General features: G+C 42.1%; 2 protein-coding genes across 3 annotated transcripts; both read right to left on the bottom strand.

Annotated features, from left to right (window-relative positions):
* Positions 1–4,258: 4,258 nt before the first annotated feature.
* Positions 4,259–10,764, bottom strand: emx3 (empty spiracles homeobox 3). Its single transcript, XM_088294376.1, has 3 exons — positions 10,253–10,764; positions 6,361–6,545; positions 4,259–5,233 (listed from the first exon to the last, which is right to left on the bottom strand). The coding sequence occupies exons 1-3, from the start codon at positions 10,608–10,610 to the stop codon at positions 5,063–5,065; spliced, it is 714 nt and encodes a 237-aa protein (XP_088150502.1). The 5' UTR covers positions 10,611–10,764; the 3' UTR covers positions 4,259–5,062.
* Positions 10,765–13,526: 2,762 nt separating this feature from the next.
* On the bottom strand, positions 13,527–22,000 carry ccdc69 (coiled-coil domain containing 69). Of its 2 annotated transcripts, none has more exons than XM_088293629.1 (9): positions 21,443–22,000; positions 17,988–18,033; positions 17,146–17,283; positions 16,976–17,063; positions 16,273–16,346; positions 16,087–16,188; positions 15,890–16,009; positions 15,478–15,575; positions 13,527–14,797 (listed from the first exon to the last, which is right to left on the bottom strand). In XM_088293629.1, the coding sequence occupies exons 2-9, from the start codon at positions 17,991–17,993 to the stop codon at positions 14,635–14,637; spliced, it is 789 nt and encodes a 262-aa protein (XP_088149755.1). In that variant the 5' UTR covers positions 17,994–18,033; positions 21,443–22,000; the 3' UTR covers positions 13,527–14,634. The 2 variants fall into 2 exon arrangements, with proteins under 2 accessions (XP_088149755.1, XP_088149754.1); XM_088293628.1 differs by having other exon boundaries at positions 17,146–17,348; positions 21,443–21,779.
* Between the last annotated feature and the right edge of the window lie 213 nt (positions 22,001–22,213).

A 22,213-nucleotide genomic window follows, 5' to 3' on the forward strand; every position in this document is an offset into this window, starting at 1 on the left:
GCCAATAAGTAAATGGCTAAATTGTTAAACAGCTAAATAGCTAATCAGATAAATGGCCAAACGGTTAAACAGCTCAATGGTGCATAGGTATGAAAATGGCCGACGCCAGCGTGCCGTAGCAACCAGGCTAACGCCATGCGTACGTGGCCGCAATGCTGGCACGGGTGACATTGAAATTGAGTCAGAATTTGCTAATATCGCAAGCAATTTTTGTGAGATTTACTTTTTCGTCAGTGAGAAAACTGTGATATCAATATAGAACATTTGGGAGTTAAAAACCTATTTTTACCCGTGAAAAGTTAAGTTCTCAGTTTCCTTGCAGTAATTAATTGTATGGTGTTGGAATGCTCGCTCAAAAGGGGCATGTCATATCTACTTAGGCTCTTATCTGTGAGTTAAATTGCTAAGAATTGGGTTAAGAGCTAAAAAGCTATACGGCAAAATAACTAAATGGTTAAACAGTCAAAGGGCAAAATAGTCAAATGGCTCAACTGATAAATGTTTAGCCAAATAGCCAAATGGCTAAAGGGCTAAATAACTAAATGGCTAAAAGGGTCAACGGCAAAATGGCTAAAGTGCTAAATCGCTAAAGAGCTGATGAGGCCGAATGGTTAAAAGGCCAAATGGTTAAAGAGCTAAATAGCCAAACTTCTCATTCATTCTCCCTTCAACAAAACTGAATTTTCCTTCACAAGAAGCAGAACCTCGTTTTAAAGGGCACCTCAACTTTCCTTATGCAGAATCACTATCTTTAAGTAGCAAGATAAGGCATGAGCAGTTTGTGTCGTTGTTCGTTTGTCCATCTGTCCCTTCATCCGTCTGTCCTTTTGGCTGTCTGTCCATGGACGCCACACTGGTACAGCAGCTGGAGGTTCAAAGGTCAAACGTGTTCTGTATGGAGCCGCTTGTCGACAATGACGGGCGGGAGGCGCTACAGCGGGAGGCGGTCCAGGTGGCCATCTGCAGCTTGACGCCGTCGGTTTGAGTGAAGAAATGAAGCTCCTTTTTACGGATCTGACCACAAACACATCACATGCTTTCTCACACGCACACAAGTTAAGTTTTACATCAAAAGAGCAGCTAAATGGCTAAATAGCAGAACAGCCAAATTGCTAAAGAGTTAAACAGCTAAATAGTTAAACAGCCAAAGGGTAGCTAAATGGGGATCTGATCAACTGCTGAATAGCCAAACGGCTAAATAACTTAGTAGCTAAAATGCTAAATGGTTAAACAGCTAAATGAATGAATGGTCAGAGGCGAAATAGCTAAATGGTCAAAGAGCTAATTTGTTAAAAAGCTAAATGGTTTAATGGCCAAATGGCTAAATAGTCAAATGGCTAAACTGATAAATGGCTAACTAGCCAAATGGCTAAATAGCCAAATAGCTAAATAGGTGAAGGGTTAAATAATTAAATGGCTAACTGACTAATCGGCTAAAACTATAAATGGCTAAAATGGACACTCACCTAAATGGATAAATCATCAAAGGCTAAACAGCTAACAGGCTAATTGGCTAAACGGCTAAATGGTAAAATAGCCAAACAGATAAATTTATAATTAGCTAAACGTCTAAAAGGCTCAAATTTTAGTCCAACTTTCATGTGCATTATTGCCTTCCTGTCAAGTTTTGGTGAGCTGTCAAGGCCAGCAAGGCCTTCTTTGGTGATCTGAACACTAGCAAAACATTTACGAGTTTTACCACATTTACGATGTCACGCGGAAGACAACCACCACACAACACATTCCCGCCTCGAAATTTGTTTGCTTTTGTGTTGTGTGATTTCAGGTTTCTGAAGAGTCTGCTAATAATAGTTGTGAGAGTGTTGCGTGTTGTTGCCAGCGCCGTTGTAAAGTTGTAATGTGAAGCATATGCAGCGCAATCTGTTGCGTTATTTATTCCGAACGTGCACGACTGTTTCACGCGTCATCTTTCAGCGCTGCACGACTCTAATTAACGCATCATTAAAAGCATAATTCGCATCATTATCCTTTCGCACTCCGCCAGCCAGCAGTCAGACGACGAGGCGGCAAAGAAAAAGTGTCTGTGAAGAAGCCAATTTGGAAAGCCCCAAAAAAAAAAAAATCTATAGTTTCGCCAAATACACCAACTATCATCTTTACAGGATCATTCGAACTTATCACTATAGGGTGCAGGATTATGATATCATACGGCGAAAATATTACATAACATATTGTAAAGCTCACATTATCCAAGAAGTGTATTTTGGTAGGTCGCCGTGATGAATACGGCAATCATGAACATCAACTTGACAACGCAGTTTTGAGGACAACACTTCACCGGGTTATGACTACAAGCGTCCATTCAAAGTTTTGTTTATGTTGCTGTTGCCGTTGACGACGGACAGCAAACGGAGCCAACCTGCGCATTTGAGTAATCGCAACAAACACGCGCGCACATTTGAGTAATGTGTGTTGTCTTCACAGCGAAGGCCCTTTTTGAATGGGAGGCGGCCATCTTTTGCGCAACGGCGTGACATTGAGGCAAATTTCATCAATCATTTGCATGCAGGGGCGGGGCTAAAGAGGCCGAGGCCGAACTTTCCGTTTAGTTTTTGAACGTGTTGAAAGCTGAGCGAGGTCCTCAGGTGCGTTGACGTTCATTCATTAACGAAGTCTGTGATCGTGATTGTCGCTAGATTTCATCCTTTCGTCTGTAATTAGTTCGGCAACGGCCGCTGTCAATCAAATGTCTAATCAAAGCTAATTTCAACCTTAACAAGACTCAGTGCGTGATACCCACACTGTTTTTGACATGCACCAAAAAACGCTGAAAATATTCAGAAAAAGATCAACGTCAAAGATCTAAGCGCAAATAACGTTGACACGAACGAAGTTGCCGACAAGTTTAAAAACGGAACATTAGCCAAATAAACAACATCAATGACATTAACTTCATTTCCGAAAAAATCCCAAACCCACCAATCTTAAATCAATTCCATAAATGTCAACATTTACGACATCAATGGCATTGACAACAACATCAATGACACACGATAAACAAAATAATTAAAGACACTGACAACAGGGAAAACATGAACAGTATCAACCACATGAACGGGAACAACATCAAAGACGCCAACATCAATGACAAGCAAGATGAACAACTTTAACAACGACAAAAAACAATGACATCGGCAACATCAATAGCGACATCTGCAACGCTAACAAGTTTAACGTCATCACCATGAGCATCAACGACACCTACGACCTCAAAGCCGTTTACATCAAGAGCACGAGTGAATATTCATGTCCGTTCATATGCAGCTAACGGTGGAAGCAGCAACATGCGCTAACGAGTGAAGGCCACCTCATTTGAATACAAATAGTGTGGCTTCAGTGTTAATTAACCTAACGGGCTTCAAATGTTCTCACACCCCATTATTTTCTTTCTAAACTGATTAGCATCCCTCACACACACACACAATATATATATATATATATATATATATATATATATATATATATATATATATTTATATATATATATATATATATATATATATAAAAGAGAATGAATGCAAGTGATGCGTTCACTCTTATTTCTTGTTGCTTGAGTGTAATTAGCATGTAATTATAATGTCATTACGAGGTGTTAAGTCATTTACACCTTTGAAGCTTCTTTGACACCAATCCTTTCCAAGGCCAAGTCGACATTTTGAGAGCTCGTCTGTTTTTGGTCGACGTGACAACGGGAAGTCATCTGACAGTGTCTGTTCCCTGGTACATGTAATTATTTCAATTACTTTAGTTGCATGTTTGTACATACAGGTGTTTAGGTGACGTGTATGAAACGAAATACATTCAAATATTTTATGTGCTTCAAGTACTTCATTTACTTGGAACTATTCTTTTACACTCCAGTACTTTAATTCCATGGATATGGTTTTTAATTTTCATACCGTATTTACACAATGTACATGTATGTACTTGTAGTCGCGTACTTGACGTGGGGGCACAAGAGTGGGCGGGACACGAGCTGTCAATCAAGGAAAATTGCAGAGTCATTAAGATGTCGTATAAAAAAAGAGAAATGATTTTTTTAAGTTTGACTTTATAACTGCTGCTCCCCTTCTCTGCCATCTGTGGAAGTCCTTGTTTGTTTCCGTGGCAACACAATCAACATGCCACATTTGATTCTACTTCTAAAACGGATTCTTGGGGCGAAAAAAAAAATCCAAGGTGCAGAAAGCGTCATTTGATTGATTTTTATTTTATTTTTAAACACGCACACAGGAATACAAACTGTTCCCTCTGTTTGGCCCCGCCCCCTTTCCCAGAGGAACCCACTTTAAAGAATTCTCACGGGAATAAAAGTAGTGCTTGACGATATCGTCACATGACCTCCACGAACGAGACAGCAAGAGGAAGACGACGATGATGAAGAGCAATATGAAACATTTCCGGCTACGTATGTACTTATTTGGGTCAGATGACTTTTGGGAAAAAAGCCGCCAAACTCATCACCATCGTCAGGCTTCTTGAGTTTTCAAGATTTCAGTTGAATTGAATATTGATGGAAGCCCGGCAGTGTGCTGGTCTTGGCCCCAGACGTCCTCCAGGCTGGTGCCCGTCTGCTCACAACAGACGACGTTTGCTTTTCTCACGTTATTAATACATTTTTATCTTTTTTTAAAAGCGATGCATTATGCAAAAGCGAGTTTGGAATATTTTGCATCCCATCCCGAGAGTGCCTGGAATGTAACAAGTCACTCTGGACTTGTGTGACGATTAATTAAATCACGCCTTTAGGTGAGTAGTCCTCAGTTTGACCAGATTGGGATGTCACAGTTTGGCTCATTTACATAACCCCACCCACACAGCAAGTTCCTCAGCCAATGGTATGGCAGCTAGGCAGGAAGTGACATCACATCACGAGTGAGAATCCAAATTGATGCTATTAGTGATTGTTGACACCCCGTGTGATGCTAAGAGGCTAACGTTGAAAATCAAGACTATTCGTTCTCCTTCATCTTAGTCCAAGTGCTCGACAAACGTGAACGGCGTCCTCACGGCGGTTCCAGGCAGCGTTTGACGCGTCAGCTCAGAGATCGTCGATGGCGTCGACGCGTTCCGCGGGGCTCTGCTGCGTGGCGGCTCGCCATCTGCTGACGTGCTGGCTGGCTTTGGAGCGCTTGTGTTCGGCCTCGGGGGATTCCTCCTCCAATTTTTGACGCTTGTGTTTGGTTCTGCGGTTCTGGAACCACACCTTCACCTAAACACACACACGCGCAGGTGTCAGGACAAGCCAACATGGCTACTCACAAAAATACAGAGACGAGGGTGACGAGATTTCACTGAATGCTTTGACGTGTCAATCACGACATGCTGGCACAACGGGAATGAGATGCAACAGGAAAAGTGTTGCCGCCTAACTTAGAACCAAGACTCCCCGTCACTCTACAACCAATCACATTCCTTTCTCGGACATATTCTACGACCTTGCACAAGTTCCACTCTGGAACCTTTCTTTCCAGACATTTGACGCCTGCCACACTAGAATGAACCTTACAATCCAGAACCAACCTTAAATCCTAAATTTGATACCTTAGAATAGGGGTCCTCAATCCTGTTCCTCGAGGGCCGGTGTCCTGCCTGTTTTCCATCTTTCCCGCTGCAAAACAGCTGATTCAAACGATCAGATAATCAGCAAGGGCTGCAGATGCTCGATAACGATCGTTCAGGTGTGTTGCAGCAGGGAGAGATGGAAAACAGGCGGGACACCAGCCCTCGAGGAACAGGATTGAAGACACCTGCCTCACAACCTCGACTCGATCTTACTTCCAGTCCTTTGGTACGTAGTAGAACCAATCTTAAATTTTAGAACTTTTCACTCTCGTCACATTAGAATAGCTTTGCATCCGAAACCATTTGTTCCTTACAACAGGGGTGATCAATCCTGTTCCTCGAGGCTTCAGTGCCTTACCTGTTCTCTCGCTGCTGCAGCACACCAGATTCAAATGATCAGATAATCAGCATGGTCTGCAGAAGCCAAATAATGACCCTGATCATTGGAATCAAGAATGTTAGAGCAGGGAGAGATGAAAAACAGCAGGACTGCGGCCCTCGAGGGACAGGATTGAAGACCCCTGCCTTACAACCTGGACCCAACCTTACATTCCAGACCGTCGACACATTTCACATTAGTAGTACGTTCTAGGATCTTTGACACCTTGCATCTTACAGTTGGAACAACCTTAAATTCTAGAAATGTTTACATATTAGAACCAACAAATCATTCTAGACTCTTGACTCGCTTAACATTCTTGAAACTTGGACACGATCTTCCCTAGAAAATAACCCGAGACCCTTGGACCACTTGCAGCGATCCCGTTTGCTCACCTGTGTCTCAGTGAGGCAGAGAGCGGAGGCCAGCTGTTTCCTCTCCGCACCGACGACGTAGTGGTTTTTGTCGAACGCGCGCTCCAGACGCAGAAGCTGTGAGGGAGAAAACGCCGTCCGGATACGTTTGGGTTTTCGGGAGAAAGCGCCGTGCAGCAGAAGGTTCTCCGCGTGGCCGTCATCACCTGAACACAGGATACAGGAAGTCACAAACAGGAAGTGGGATGCTAACAGGAAGTGACGCTCACGGCAGGGATTAGCACCTTAGCATGCTAATGGTCTCAAATACTAAACGTACAAACGAGATCCAATTTTACGCCCGAAAACCAACCCTGAACCTTTGGGCCAACAAGACCCAACACACGAACTAGAACCAATCTTGCAAACTAGTGCCAACCCTACAGGAAATGAAGCTCAGAGGAGTGTTTAGCACGTTAGCGATGCTAATCCAATCAAAGCCATTTTCTCTTATTTCTTGTCGTGGTTTTGATTTTATGGTTGGGAGTCCACGTTGTAAGAGGATTCGAGATAAAGTAGCAAAAGTAAAACAGTGGATCTGATTTGTTTGAAGCATGTGCACGGCGGTTAAACGTCGGCCAACGGCGTGCTTGCGGTGTAGTCCTGCGTTTTCGATCGTTTACATAAAAACAAAAGTGTAAATGGTCAGTCTGAAAAGATCGGCGGCTGACACGCCGCACGCAAAGATGTCGGTTGACTCGCCGGCCGCCAGGACAAAGACGGGAACAATGACGCCGAGCGCCAAGCGGCGGCGGCGGCGGCGGCGGCCGAGTCGTATTCACATGCAAAGCAAACGCTTAAAGATCAACGGCAAACCGAATCGTTGACTCATTTGCGAGCCACGATTCTGAGAGTTTGATTTCGTCGACTTGGATCGTTGCGCATAATCACACTTTGTCTTGATTGAGGAATTGGGAACGAGGACATAAATAAAGTCGCTGTTGTTACTTTGCAACATCGTCTTTTCAACTGGCGTCTCGTGCTCAAACTGCAGTCAAGAAAGTTCAAATCCTTGAAGGCTTGTTTTTTGCAATGGCGCCGCCTTCATCGACTAAGGTCATGGTGGAAGGATAGAAGTATATCTATGCCGTCAGATTCGGAATCGGAAGTTCCAACACTGAAATGAATGAGCAAAATGTTGACTTTTTATCTTCAGAAAGTCAACATTTGGCGTCAAATTAAACATTCAGCTCCAAATGTGCCGCCAAAATGTCGCATCCGGGCCACTTGAAGACGCCAGGCCAGAGCAATCAACACGAACCAACCGAGGGCATTAAACATGATTGGCTGGCATCGGCTGCTGCGGCCTCGACTGCTTCGGTCTGGCTGGCCTGGCGAGCCGGAAGTGACTTTTGTTAGCTGAATGTGGCAATTTGCAAGCTGTAAAGTCAACATTTAATATTTTGATGGCGATCACATTCAGTGATAGTGATTCAAGTTTGGAATGTGACGGCACACATATATTTCCATACAAGGGTCTATAAAATACATGCACACACAAAGACAGGAAGTGATAAAGTTAGTGGTGGGCGGGGGCGGGACGAGGGGGGGGGGGGGTGCAGCAGATGGCGCTGATGAGAATGAGGATGCGGATGATGCTAAGCAGGCATCCCTTTGGCACAGGAAACAAGTCGGGACTTGTTAGTGCGCTCGTTACACACCTGATGAGGCTCATTAGCATATTTGCACCACATGCTCATTTGCATATTAGCCACCAATGTCCACATGGCACACGCTGGTTTGCACACGATGGCGCTAACATGTTAATCATGCTAACCAGATGGGTGACTGACTAAAACTACTTCCATTTTCTTGTTAGAACAACACTAAACTACATGTGTGCACACACACACACACGCACACATAGTATTTCACTCAAGTCAAGGCAAATTTTATTACTAATACAAGGACACACAAAACAGGCACACAAACACACAAGCTCCAATGACAGGTACACGTACAAATCTACAAACGCAAACAGACACACAAACAAAATTGATCACACACAACAAACAATCACCAAAAATAACACACTCACATATAACCCACACAAACAAATACAACCTTAACATAATCACACGTGAACCTCTTGCAAGTACACACGCACACACCTACACACACAAAAGCAGACAGACAAACAAAACACAGACACACACAAGCAGAAAAACACACACGTAGAAATAAACACACGCACACAAATACCCACAACCTCCACCAGCAGGTAAGCACATACAAGCACACACACACACAGACAAAAAAGCACACGAACTCAAACAAACACAAGACAACAAAAAATAACACAAACACATACGAAGAAACATACTCAAAAAATACACGCATTAACTGCAGGCACAAACAAGCATGCGTAGACACGCAAAAAAAGCACACAGAAAAACTCAAACGCACTCACACAAATGCAATCGCGGTAAATAACACAAAAAACATACAAACTCAAAATTACAAGCAGACAAACACACGAACAAAACGGAAGTACACAAACAAATAAAACCATTTTCCACTTGCAGGTACACGCATGAAAACACGTAAGTACACGTATATAAACCTAAACTAATTGGCACACAAATAAACACGACCTCCAGCTCCAGGTATACACACGCAAAAAAAAACTCACAGCAAAATAAACACGCAAGCACACGCACAACCTCCAACTGCAGGTACGAACACCCCCCCCCCCCCCCCACACACACACACACACACGAAGAGGCCTTTTTAGTGAGGGTGCTGCAGCCAGGCTCTCCTTTCAGGCCTTGAGGCCCCTGCCATCCTAAATCTGAGAATTATGTCATCCATTTGTGTTCACATCGCGTTTCGTATGATATTATTATCATCAACAATCGATGACGTCATCACACAAATTTGTTAATCAAATTCTGATGAAATCATCACAAAAAAAATGGATAGAAAGCAAGAGCAGTCAATGCAAACCATACAAAAATACCAGCGACAAACTATCAATTCAATTTGAAAAAAAAAAAACAATCGGCACTTAAACTCGAAATGCCGTTTTTTTTTTTGGGCATTTGATGCAAATAAATCCACCCGATTTTCTAAATGATCAACAAACGTTTTCATATTCGGTAGGAATGAAATATTATTTATCGAAAGTATTTTAAGTCCAGCCGTAAAATGAATAATACATGTATGAAATTGATGATTTTTAAATAATTTGAGGTGAATTTTATAATGAAAAAAAAACGTCTTTAAGTCTCACAACAGACATTTTATGAAAACTATGTACATATAGTCAGTTTTTCATATTTGCATTTTTTAATATCAATAAAAGAAAATAATGCACGCGAGTGAACTTAACTTTTGCTCTCGAGAATGTCAAAATCTGATTTGCAATCATGCATATTTTAGTCTTTTGCTTTTTTTTTTTTACGAACGAATGCATTGCATTTTCTAATAACATTCATCATCATTTTTATTGTCTGAAAAATGTGATCAGGTTTTTATAGTCGAATTTTTAATGTTTAATTGGGGGGGTTGTTTGTTCTCAACATTTCTTCTTTTAGAAATGTAAAATTGTTATCATCATATTGAGCTTGTTTTGAGGGCATTAAAAAAACGAACAGCGATGACGAGAACGACAATGAATCATTCAACCAAGAAAAAGAACACGATTTTTGACGACACCTTTTTAACACGTGCAAGCGACGTTCAAGTGAAATTATGGACTTTTGTTATGCTGTGCATTTCATTAATTTGCTTTTTCGTGCTGAATAATTTCATCATTTTTGTCATTTGATGGTCTTTTTGACGGTCCAATTAGTGTTTTGTCTCAAGACTTCGTGTGACTGCACGTCTTGTATTTTGGGTCTTGAAAGTAACTATAGTGGCTTTGCTGGCTTACCTGCAAGCGTGTGCACGTATCGGTGATGGTTGTGGAAGATCCACGAGGATGGGGGGCCCGCGGCGGCGGACGGGGGATACAGCAGGCTAACCCCAAGTCCAGGATGATGTCTGCCGAACACGTGTAGTCCCAAATTGGGTCCCGCGGACGGGTAAGAGGTCCGGACGCCGCCGCCCGGGCCGCCGTGGAGAGGGTGCAGGGCCTCCGGAAAGCGAAGCGCGGTGGGCCGGATGGGCTCCTCGAAGGCGGCCCGGATGGCTTGGACGCGAACGGGCCGCTGTCGCTGCTGCTGCTTTCCGACCAGCGCCTCGATGGAGAAACACTTCTTGACACCTCCGAGCTGCTGCGGCTGCAACATGGCGGCCTAGCGGACCCCTGAGTCCCCAACACCCGAACCTCACAGCGGAACCATCCCGCTCCTTCGGACACCTGTGCGCGCGCCCCTCCGTGCGCGTTCCGCTTCCCGGTCCTGGCGTGCGTCAAGTCGCCAAAGTGACGAGCGAGTGGAGGGAATGAACTCAGAGCACGAAATAGACCCCCAAGCTCCCACCCGAGCCCAGCAAAGAAACTTCTCACCTCCGCGGAGCCAGCGTGCGTGCGTGTGAGACGCGCACCACACCTGCCAGAGCGTCACCCTCCTTGGCGGAGGTGCGCCGCGCGCGTCACGCATGCGCACAAGACGATGGGGACGAGGCTGACTCGTCTGCAAATATATTTGACAAGTGACTGGTTGTTTTAAGCGCTCTAAAAAATAAAAAACACAAAAATATTCAGATTGGATGAGAATGAAAGTGCTACTTAGCATTCAAAAAATGCATATAGGCCTCACAGACACATACGCACTAATACTGTCCATGTTGAATACAATTTTAAATGGAAATAATTAAACTAATGTTTGAAAAATAATCATTTCTAAAAATAAATAATATAATCATGTTTATTTAATTAAAGTTTTGCTTAAATGACATTTATTATCAATGTCAATAAAAGCGCAACAATAATCAAATGAAACTCCCGTCACATCGTTAATTTTGAAAATTTATTTAGTGACGCGTTGCTAATTTTCATTTTCATCCGTCATCATTTTTTTTTAATTTCACTCATGTTTGTTAGTATGTGAAGACATTTATAAAAAGATAGAACACACATATGCGTCTGGGTGTATTGGAGCAAGTTGTATTTGCTCCATAAACAATAGGGCAAAATTAATGTTAAAAATTTGAATGCATGAATATTATGACTGATTACAAAATACATTTTGCAATACTTCTTTAAAACAACAAATAACACTGGGACTGACTTATTATTAAAACAACAATGGTTGTACACGACAACAGTTCATAATTGTGATTTCCATGTTGATAACATTCAGGAACATTAGCGTAACAATTTTTATTAATTAACATTTGGGTCCCAAGAAACTTTCTACGTTTTTAAGAGCTTCGGAAAATGGATGGACGGGTGATGTCTTTACATACATTTCGTAAACTGTCAAATCAGTTCAATTATCAATCAATTAATTGTCAATATTGACATCTCATAAAAATAGAGACAATTCAAAGAAACTCAGTACATAATTTTCGGACTCGGCATCCCAAAACAACGAGGAGCAATTTGGCGTGCAAAAAAAAAAAAAAAAAAAAGAATAAAAAAATGAGGATTGCAAGCGTTAGTATTCAAACGAGTGAGTGATAGTTATTATTCAGATTGATCCCAAACGATGCTAATGCTTCTTTATTGTGATGATTGGAAATACAAAAGAAGGTAGATTTGATGAGGAAAAATCAAACAACAAAGACATTTCAAATCCCTTATGACAGTTATCAAAGATTAATATTTTTGAAACCAGTATGTTATTTTTTTTGGCTTTAATTTAAAATTTTAATTTTAAGTTTCTGAACTTGGCCCCATAGAACTTTTGCCCCCTGTAAAAAAAAAAAATAAAAAACACAAACAAAACTACACTGCGCTAAGTGGACCCCCTCCCAATGGAGCCCCGTGTGAACCACTTCATCTTCATTAGCGACATTAGCGATTAGCATTTGTGCCCCAGGCCAAGCGTGTTTTCACATCGTGGCTGTCAATCAAGAGAAGTGCCAAGGCCAGGCCACGCCCTCTCATTAGTCAACAACAGGAAGTAGACTTCCTGCCAGTGTGTGTGCGCGTGAATGCGTCAATTGTCCGCGCGTGTGTGCGTGCGCGTGTGTCGCGTGTTGTTCTTTGCTCAGGGCCGGCCCTAGCCTACGTGGCACCCGTGCAAGATTATATTTAGCGCCCCCCCTACATTGACTTAATTTAAAATTTAAAAATTAATTCAAAAGTTCACAATTTAAAATATAAAACGTTTTTTTTTTTGCTCCAATTTCATGACAAGTCTGCAGGTACCTCACTTGGTCCTCTACAAAGAAGTTCAATTCTGTCAGTAAAATTTAGCTTAAAAAGCCATGTCAGTGTATGTTAGAAGTTATTTGATTTAGCATCGAGCGTATCTGGACTTGCACTTGTTGTGTTGCAAACACAAACTAGACTAGGTTTCCGATGGGTGAAATTAGTTGCATGACATAGTGCCTCAATTCTAATAGTTGCTAGTTCAGCAAAGCCAAATACCAAGAACAGACATCTTCTATTGCTGAGCAAGAGGCTAATAAATAGCGTACAATACCTTCGTTTTTTTCTAAACTGGGCACCTGATGGCTTTTTTGGTCTTCTACTTTGATTCATGAACTTTATTAGTCGACGACATAACACAATAGTCCTTTTGCCAACACCGAATCGTCAATCAACCGGATTTACATGACAAACAAATTTAGGTAGGTTTTTTCACTTCACCCAGTCAATTACATGGCAGCACATGGTTGGGTTTATGCTAATTCTAAAATACTATTTATTTTGAAGCGGTTTGTGTCATGTGACCTGGCACCAGACTTTGCCCCATTTTGCCAGTTCGTCCTCCATTACAAACTTTCTAAAAAACTAAATATACAAAAATAAAACTTAAGAACTTTTAAGAATATAACTTTTCGTGCTGAACTTTCTGTAAGATTTACCCACCCCACCCCGAAATATCCTTCTCTAGAAAACACTGTAATTATTTAATATCCCCCCCCACAAAATCTAGAAATATTCAACCCCCGCCTTTTTTATTTGAGCTATAGACTACAACTTATTTTCCTGAGAGATTTTTTTTTAACATTCAACTTTCCACTAAATAAAATGTTCTTGAATGTTGTCCTTTAAAATAGAACCATTTGTCTCGAAATACAGTACAGTTAAATAATCCATCACAAATCCACAACGTTTTAGACTAAAATCTGTCAGACAATATACTGTTTTTGCTAGATTGCCATCATTTGCTTGAGTTTTTTTTTTTATTGAGTCATGGCGCCAAAAACGTGAGTGAAAACTCACATTTGAAGAGAAACAAAAATGACAGTCCAGTCCACAGAAATGTAGAAAAAAAAGGTTAAAACGAATCTATAAAAAAGTGCGAGTGCATGACAAAAATTCTTATTCTCACAACAAATTGCATCGTTGGCAAATAAAACACCTGAAAGAAATTAACAAAAAATATTTACAGAAAATTCTTTAAAACAAAAAAAAACAGTAGTGTAACAAGCTTCAACTGAAGCTGTATGCTAATATGCTAACGTGACACATCAACATGTAGCATTTGAACATAAAAACATGTTTACACTATAAACTTATTCTTAACTAGCAAAAGGACATGCTAATATGCTAACGTGGCACGTCAACATGTAACATTTGGACATGACAGGCTAACACTACAAACTCATTCCGAGACGAAGCTCCGTGCTAAAATGTGATGCTGTCATTTAGCATTTTACAGTGTGAATTCGAGAACGTGACAAATTTTAACTGCGAGCCGCATGCTAACATACATTATGTCAACATGTAGCAATTGAAGAAAAGGACATGCTGAGCCAACAATCTCTTAACTAGAAGAAGCTACATGCTAACATGATAGGTCAACATGTAGCATTTGAACATGAGGCGATGATAACGCTAAAAACTCATCAAGATAAAAGGTTACATGGGAACATGCTAACGTAACATGTCAACAAGTAGCATTTGCACATAAGGACACGCTAACATGACAAACGTGTTTTTAATTAGAAGAAGCTACACGCTAACATGACACATTCACATTTAGCATTTTAACACAGGGAAATGCTAACACCAGCGTTGTAAGTAATGCTAATATGTTAGCACCAGGCACTCCTGAAGTTTTGAATCGGTTGTGACATCCTGTGGAAATAAAAATAAGAGCGTCTGTTGCACTCGTGAAATTAAACGTAACGAAGAAAAGAAAAGGTGTTATCGGACTGCCTGTTAGAGGCGTGGCCAATGTCCGTGGGGTCCGATCAGGACGGTGCGACGGCAGTGGCAGTCATGTTGAGGGTTGGGCACGCGTCCCTGTGATTGAGTTTGAAGAGCAGCTGCTCTTTCTCCCGCGTCAATGTCTCATTGAACAAACGCTGACGCTCCAACGCCGCACGTGCCTCCTCACGCTCAAGACTCGTGTGCCTGAACCGCAGCAACATCAAAATAAACACTTAGCACATGCTTCAAACCATCTCAAAAGAAAACTTAACATGTTACCCGCAAGTTAATGATTAAATTTCGAACATCCTATATTTTCTAAAAAACATATTTTCTGCCAAGTCTTACATTAAAGAAAATCTTATTTTTAAGGAAAAGGTTTTAGTTTTTTTAAATGTGTAAATTTGTGAGTTTTATATTTTCTGGGTAAGATTTAGATTTCCATAAGTGATCTTTTTTTTTTCAAGCCTTTCATATTTTCGAGATTTTTTTTTTTTGAGAAAGCATTTCAATTTTTGAAAAAGTTGTATAATCTTGAAAAGTAAAATTGTAAAAAGACATATTTTTTAACCAAGAAGTACAATATTTTTGGAGAAAAAACATTTAAAAGTCCTATTTGTGGAAGAGGATATTTTTCCCCCAAAGTCTGTTAAATTAGGTTAAAAAAATATTTTTTTTCTCAAACAGCACATTTTCAACAGATATTTTCTAGAAGTTGTACATTTTCAGAAAAATGTGTTAAATTCTTTAAGTGTTATTTTCTAAAAAGTGTATTTTGAAAATGTCATATTTTTTGGAAATAAAATTCCAGAAATCCAAAAAATAAACAATAAAATTTTTTTTTTTAAAAGGTCTTGCGGTCTGTCGATGCCGCGCGTACTTACTGCAGGACGCTTTGACTTTTGTCCAGACGAACTCGCAAGTCTTCGTTTTGCTGCAACGTCTGCACCAAGTGATCCTCTGCGCACAACTTCTCCTCCGCCTGAAACACAGCAAATCGGTCAACGCTGACATCATCTACGCTGATATGACTTGACGACCGCCATTTCACCGCAATAACACACACCCGCACCCCCAAAGTCGCCCTTTGAAAGCCGATTTCCTCTCTACTGGTGTAAAAAGTGCTGCCGTGGTTTGCTGATATCAACATTTACTAAGTGTCTGGATAGTGATATCAACAAAGTATCGCTACATTAAGCACTAGGTTAGTTGATGGTCCACAGACTACTACAACTACTACTTTGCGGTACGAACGAGTACGTCGGACATACAGCGTTTGCCCAGGCGCGGCCTTACCAGTTGCTCCATGTGTTGCAACTTCCCGTTTTGTTCCCTGAGGCGTTCGCTCTTCATCTCGATAACGAACAGCAGAGACTCCTGCTCCGACTCCCAGAATGCACCTGGACTGCCGTGCGCCTGCCGTGTTTCATGATCATTGGTGAGGTAGATGCGGCAGCTGGTTGCCATGGAGACACGCACGCACAAACGCGTACCTGAATGTTCCTGAGTAGATCTTTCTTGAAGGTGGATTCCTGGACACGCCTCTTTAGCTCATTGTAACGCTCAAGCTCCGCCTTCAACTCGCTCACCTCCGCCTCCACGTACCAACGCACAGAAAAGCAGGCTGATGACATGCAGCGTGATGCGGACGACGAGCGTCAAATGGTTGCTATGGTTACCTTCAACAGGTTCTCGCTGCTTTGAAATTTCTCCGTCAGCTGAACTTTGACCTCCTCATGAGCTCGCTCGACCTCTGTGGATGACAACATGCCAATGACGTACATGCACACAAACCTGACCAATACAAAGCTTGAAAGGGCCAGAAAGAATTGTTGGAACGAGTCAAAGGCGCATCGACGGAAGTTGGTCAGGCACATGCAATAAAAGCATACAAATGAAATTGTACGAAAATTAGTAGGGGTGCGCATCGCCCCACAAAAGACGATTCGACACGGTTTTCGATACGAGCAGCGCAAAATGATTTAAGGACAGATCCATTTGAAAGTGGAGCAATTCGATTCAACTCGATTTCGGTTCGATTTGATTTGGTATGACTCAGTTCGAGAGGGGTTGATGGAATTACTTTTTGACGCGCGTTTGAATGAGTAGTGTAAAAAAGGCATTTCATGCAAAGATATCTCTTTCCGGCAAAAGACGATTCGATAACGCATTTAGAAATTAAACGATTCGATTCAGTTTTAATCAAATATTAAAATATATATTTAAAAAAAGTTCGGAAAACAATGTTTTTGGAACCGGACGGTGATTAATTGCAAATAGCTGCGAATGATGAAAAAGTTTGATAACTTCTTGAACGTTAAGGCCCCATATGTTCGAAAGATCAAACCAACAAATGGAAACGGAGTAACGGAGAGTAACTACCGTAAATGTGTTGCTGGTGTTGTTGTGCAGTTTGTTGTCGTTGTTGTTGATGAACGGCGTTGAGCTGAGCGCACGTCTCCGTCTTGACCTAACAAACAGGAAAGCACACAACGCACGCCACGTTAGCCACTGAGCGCCAGGTGTACGTGTGTGCGTCAAGCCGAGCCCACCTTGTCCAGGATGGCGAGCACCAGCGTGCACACTTCCTCGTCGGCATGCTCCTTAAGAAGCTCCGCCCGCTCTGCACCGCCGTTGGCCGAGAGCACCCCCTTCAGGATCTTTAGCTGCCACTCCAAGCGCTCCAGATGCTTCTCCAACGCCGCATTAGCTTTCGCCACACCGCCACTGCGTCGCTCGGAACGTGCACGCTTACCTGAGAGAGTCACATGGCAGCGACCGCAAAGATGACATCGCTTCCGCCACCGGCGTGCACACAAACATAGCAGCACATGCGCATACAAATATCGTCGGCCACATAGCATCATTACCTAAGTCATTTTTAAATATTTTGGGAAAACGAGAAAAAAAAAAAAACACACAATGGTATTTTTTTAATTGATATTGTAACAAAAATAAATAAAGGAAAAAAGACCGAATAAAAAAGATATATAAAAAAATTATTTTCGTCTTACAAAAATGTACAATTTTGCTATGCGCCTGAAAATATGCAGACATAAACACAGTCATACAAACACAAACACGTCCAAATGCACATCACTCAACGCACACAGATCCACACACATAGGTACACACACTAAACAGACAACAAAACACACACACACGCACAAATGCAGACAAACATACACACAGTAAAACATGCAGAAAGGTTACCAGACACATCGATATACACACAAGACGCGCGCACTAAACTGACGACGCATACAAACTTGCAGTCGCATAAACACAAACAGACACACGCACACACACAAGTGCGCATGCACACAGAGACACAAAAAGCATACACACACATTCACAAAGACAAAGACAAAGACTGCCACAAGCAAGAACTGACCTTCATTTCGTCGGCTGTTAACTTTGTCGTCTTTCTTAGTTTTCTTCTGCAACATCAACAACAAAGAAACCAAGTAACAGTCACCAAAATATCCAGCAAAAGACAGTTGATACGGCCAACATTACAAAATTAAAAAAAATAAATAAATAAAACAGAATTTGCCTTTTCTATTAACTCAGTGGAAAAACACAGACATCAGATTTTTATTGGGTGGCAGCTGAAGTTTTATTTCAAGGCCACATGAGCATCATAGATCCATGCTAATTGCTAGTTGTCATGCTAGCATGTCGATCGGGTCACATTAGACAGCCTGAGCACGTCCGCACCGCTAAACCAATTAAAGCTACTAAACCAATTAAAGAGATGAAAACATTTTAGTGCTGACTGCGCGTCACTTTCTATTCTGAGCGACTGCAAAAGATTTACTACGCGGCTTTGACGCTTACGTAAGAGACTCTCGCGCCGCTTTGATGAGGGAAACGGGAAGCGGAAGCATCTGAGTCGACGCGGGCGACAGGAAGTCAACAACAATTTTGAGATGTGGTCTGTAGGCGACGTCTTGGCGTGTTCGCATCTGATGTATTAAGGAGACGTTTTGTTTTGTTGGGGCATCATTTCAAAAAGCTCCCAGGTGTCAACGGATACGGATTTGTTTTTTTTTTCGGCCGATAACAAATGAATCGGATGATTAATAAAAAATAAAAAATCTATCATGAATAAAATAACTTCGACTGGTTAGCATGTCCGCCTCACAGTTCAGAGGTGCAGGGTTTGGTGCTCTAGCCTTCCTGTGCTGAGTTTGCATGTTCTCCTCGTGCCTGCGTGGGTTTTTTCCGGGTACTCCAGTTTCCTCCCACATTCCAAAGACATGCATAGTAGGTTAACAGAACACTTGTCCCAAGCTGTGATCGTGAGCACGAGTGGTTGTTCGTCTTTGTGTGCCCTTCGATTGGCTGGCAACCGGGTCAGGGTGTACCCCGCCTACAGCCCGAAGAAAGCTGGGATAGGCTCCACCAAGCCCGCGACCCATGAGGGTGAAGCGGCACGGAAAATGGATAATATTACTTAATTTTTGGTCCCTGGTGATATTATACGGAAATATAACATTAGTTTTCACTGTTATGCTGATGATACGCAATTATACATGCCGTTGGATATAACGAATCCGCGCGACTGCTATAAATTAGAGGCGTGCCTTGCCGAAATTAAACAATGGATGTCTTTCAATTTTTTGCGTCTTAACTCAGATAAAACCGAGATGCTCATCATTGGACCAGCGCGTCATCGGTACCTTCTCAAAGACACCACTCTGAATATCGATAAATGTAATATTATCCAAAAGGATTCAACAAAAAATCTCGGTGTTATATTTGACGCAACTATGTCATTTCAAATGCACATTAAAAATATTACTCGAACTGCGTTTTTTCATCTGCGTAACATTGCTAAAATTCGCCCAATTCTATCAACGTGTGACGCGGAAATCTTAATCCATGCGTTTGTTACGTCTCGCCTCGACTATTGTAACGCTTTGCTCTCGGGTCTCTCCATGTCGAGTATTAAAAGTCTGCAGTTAGTTCAAAATGCAGCAGCTAGACTCTTAACTAAGACGAGAAAGTTTGATCATATTACCCCGATATTAGCCAATTTGCATTGGCTTCCGGTCCACTTGAGATGTGATTTTAAAGTTCTGCTACTTACTTTTAAGATATTGCACGGCTTAGCACCTTCTTATCTCGTTGACCTCGTGGTACCATATGTTCCGTCCCGAAACCTTCGCTCACAAAATGCTGGTCTTTTAGTGATCCCGCGAGCCAAAAAGAAGTCCGCAGGTTCTAGAGCGTTCTCTATTCGGGCACCAATGCTTTGGAATGCACTACCCTCAGATATTAGAGGCGCCACCTCAGTAGAAATGTTCAAAACACTATTAAAGACGCATTTATACTCTTGTGCATTTAGCTGAAATATTTGTTGGCCTGTTTACTGCCGCTTTTTTTTTTCTTTTGTTTTCTTTTCTGCCCCCTTTTCCCCCGGCTGGGGGATTAGGTGACGGTGACCCACTAGGAAGTTTAAGGCATTGACCAACTGGGCATGCACCTGTTCCAGTGATGTCGTCTTCCTGCAGCGCGACATTTGATCAATTTATTTATATACTTTAGCATCTAATTTAATTATTTGTTGGCCTGTTTACTGCCGCTTCTTCTCTTTTCTGCCCCCTCCTTCCCCTGCTTGGGAATTAGGTGATGGGGACATGCTTTGAAGATTACGGCATTGACGAACCGGGAAGGGACCTGCTCTGCCGAAGTCGTCTTCATGCAGCGCCTTTTCTGATTTCCTTATATTTCAGCACTTCATTGAACTACTTGTTGGCCTGTTTGCTATTTCTGTTCTTTCTTTTCTGTTCCCAATTCCCCGAATTAGGTGATGGCGATTCACTTGGAAGTGGCTGTACTGAATTTACACCAACTGACCGGTACAAGATCGAAGGCTCATCTTCGGATATGCTGCCATGGATATTACGGCCCTGGATGAGGACCCACTCCACTGAAGTCATGTTCCTGCAGCACTTCATTCAATTGACTCTTATATTATCTCATCTATTATTGCATAGCATCATTGTATGTGTCAAATGTTGCCCAGTTGGCATCCATTGCAGCCTGGTCATCCTGGAAGGGGGATTCCCCCATCTGTGGTCCCTTCTCAAGGTTTCTCACTTTTCCCCTAATGAGGTTTTGTGAGTTTTTCCTTGCCCTCCTGGGGGTTAAGATCGGGGATGTCGATTGTGGCTATGTAAAGCCCTTTGAGACTGTCTGTGATTAAGGGCTATACAAATAAAATTGACTTGACTTGACTTGACCTTAATACAACAAAAAATGAGAATTTCAGGCACAACATTTGACTTTGAAAAAGTCACCTTAAATATTTTACTTTTGAAAGCCACAGATTGGACACGTGACTGTGACGTCACTTCACAGTGCAACCTAAAACGTTTGTCTGGACGTTTTCTACTTGTCATGACCAAAGCAGGCGTGCTATGACGTCATACCCGTGGGAGGAGCTTGTGTCATTTTATTTAAAGTTAAAAAAACAACTCAAATTTTATACGTTTTTGTGATCTCAACTTGTTGCAGTTCAATCATAAACCTCGCTCCAAATGTGCGTAAACGTGTAAAAGGAGCCCGCTTAAATCAACGAGTTACGAGGGGTGACGTCATTGTGTCGCTAAATGATTTTGCGTGTAGAATGTCGACCAGATTGAAAACAGATGTGCGCTTACAAAAGTTTCACTTCGGCCGCGTTTGTGCTCTCCACCGGGTCGTTGTTTGCTTGACTTTCTCGTCGGCAAGTGCACGTTGCCGTTAACATTTTCGAGTTTTGAATTTTAGTGGAAGTCTGGGCGGTTGTGGAACACGTTGCCCGGGGGGCCTCGGTCCCCGGTCGGCAGCGGGGCTCACCTTACTGTGGCCGCAGCCCATGCCTGCTGAAGCTGCCTCGCCTCGTATCGTCCTCGTCGTCGCTCGGCCTCGACGGCGTGTTTCGGGGGCTTCGCTATTCCGTCGTCCTCCACCGCCTCCGCCTTGTGACCGCCGAAAACTTTGGACGAGCCTCAACAAAGTTCATGAACGCACCGCCGCCCGGTTTGATGTGGTGAAGCGTTCAAAGACACCGCGGGCGGAGAGCTTTGGCTTCCTCGTAGCGAGTTGACGCTCGGCGTTGGAAACAAAGTCAAAGAAACACACGGCATTGCAAATGTTCCAATCTATGGAGACAAATTGTGCCTACTTGTCTTCCTTTTATTTGTTTACTACACTTTGTTGCTGTGTTAAATATACAAACTTCGAGAATTTTGATAAGTGAATGTTTGTGTGGAACTAAACGCTTGAAAATGTGAAATCGGAATCCTGACTGCTCTTTAAATGTTGCTATTGAATTCAAATTCGATACAGGGTGAGTAGAAGAAGGGACATAGAAGAAAGGACAGTTAAAAAAATTGATAGCGTCAGTGAAGGCATCGGTCGAGGTCCGCGCATGCGCATAGCGAGCCATTTTTCAGCGCTTCAAAGTTACCGTAATAACCACAAAACCTTTTTTAATTCATACAACAATTCCGAGCTTGTCTTATTTAACTGAAAGCACCACTCGTGTGAATACAAATTATGAAATTCGGCACGAAAGTGGAATGATATTAATTTTTCCCACTATTTAAAATAGTTCCATAATTATTT

This window comes from Idiotropiscis lumnitzeri, chromosome 4, assembly GCF_059441095.1.
Source record: "Idiotropiscis lumnitzeri isolate Australia: NSW breed Sydney's pygmy pipehorse chromosome 4, RoL_Ilum_1.0, whole genome shotgun sequence".
NCBI lineage: Eukaryota > Metazoa > Chordata > Actinopteri > Syngnathiformes > Syngnathidae > Idiotropiscis > Idiotropiscis lumnitzeri.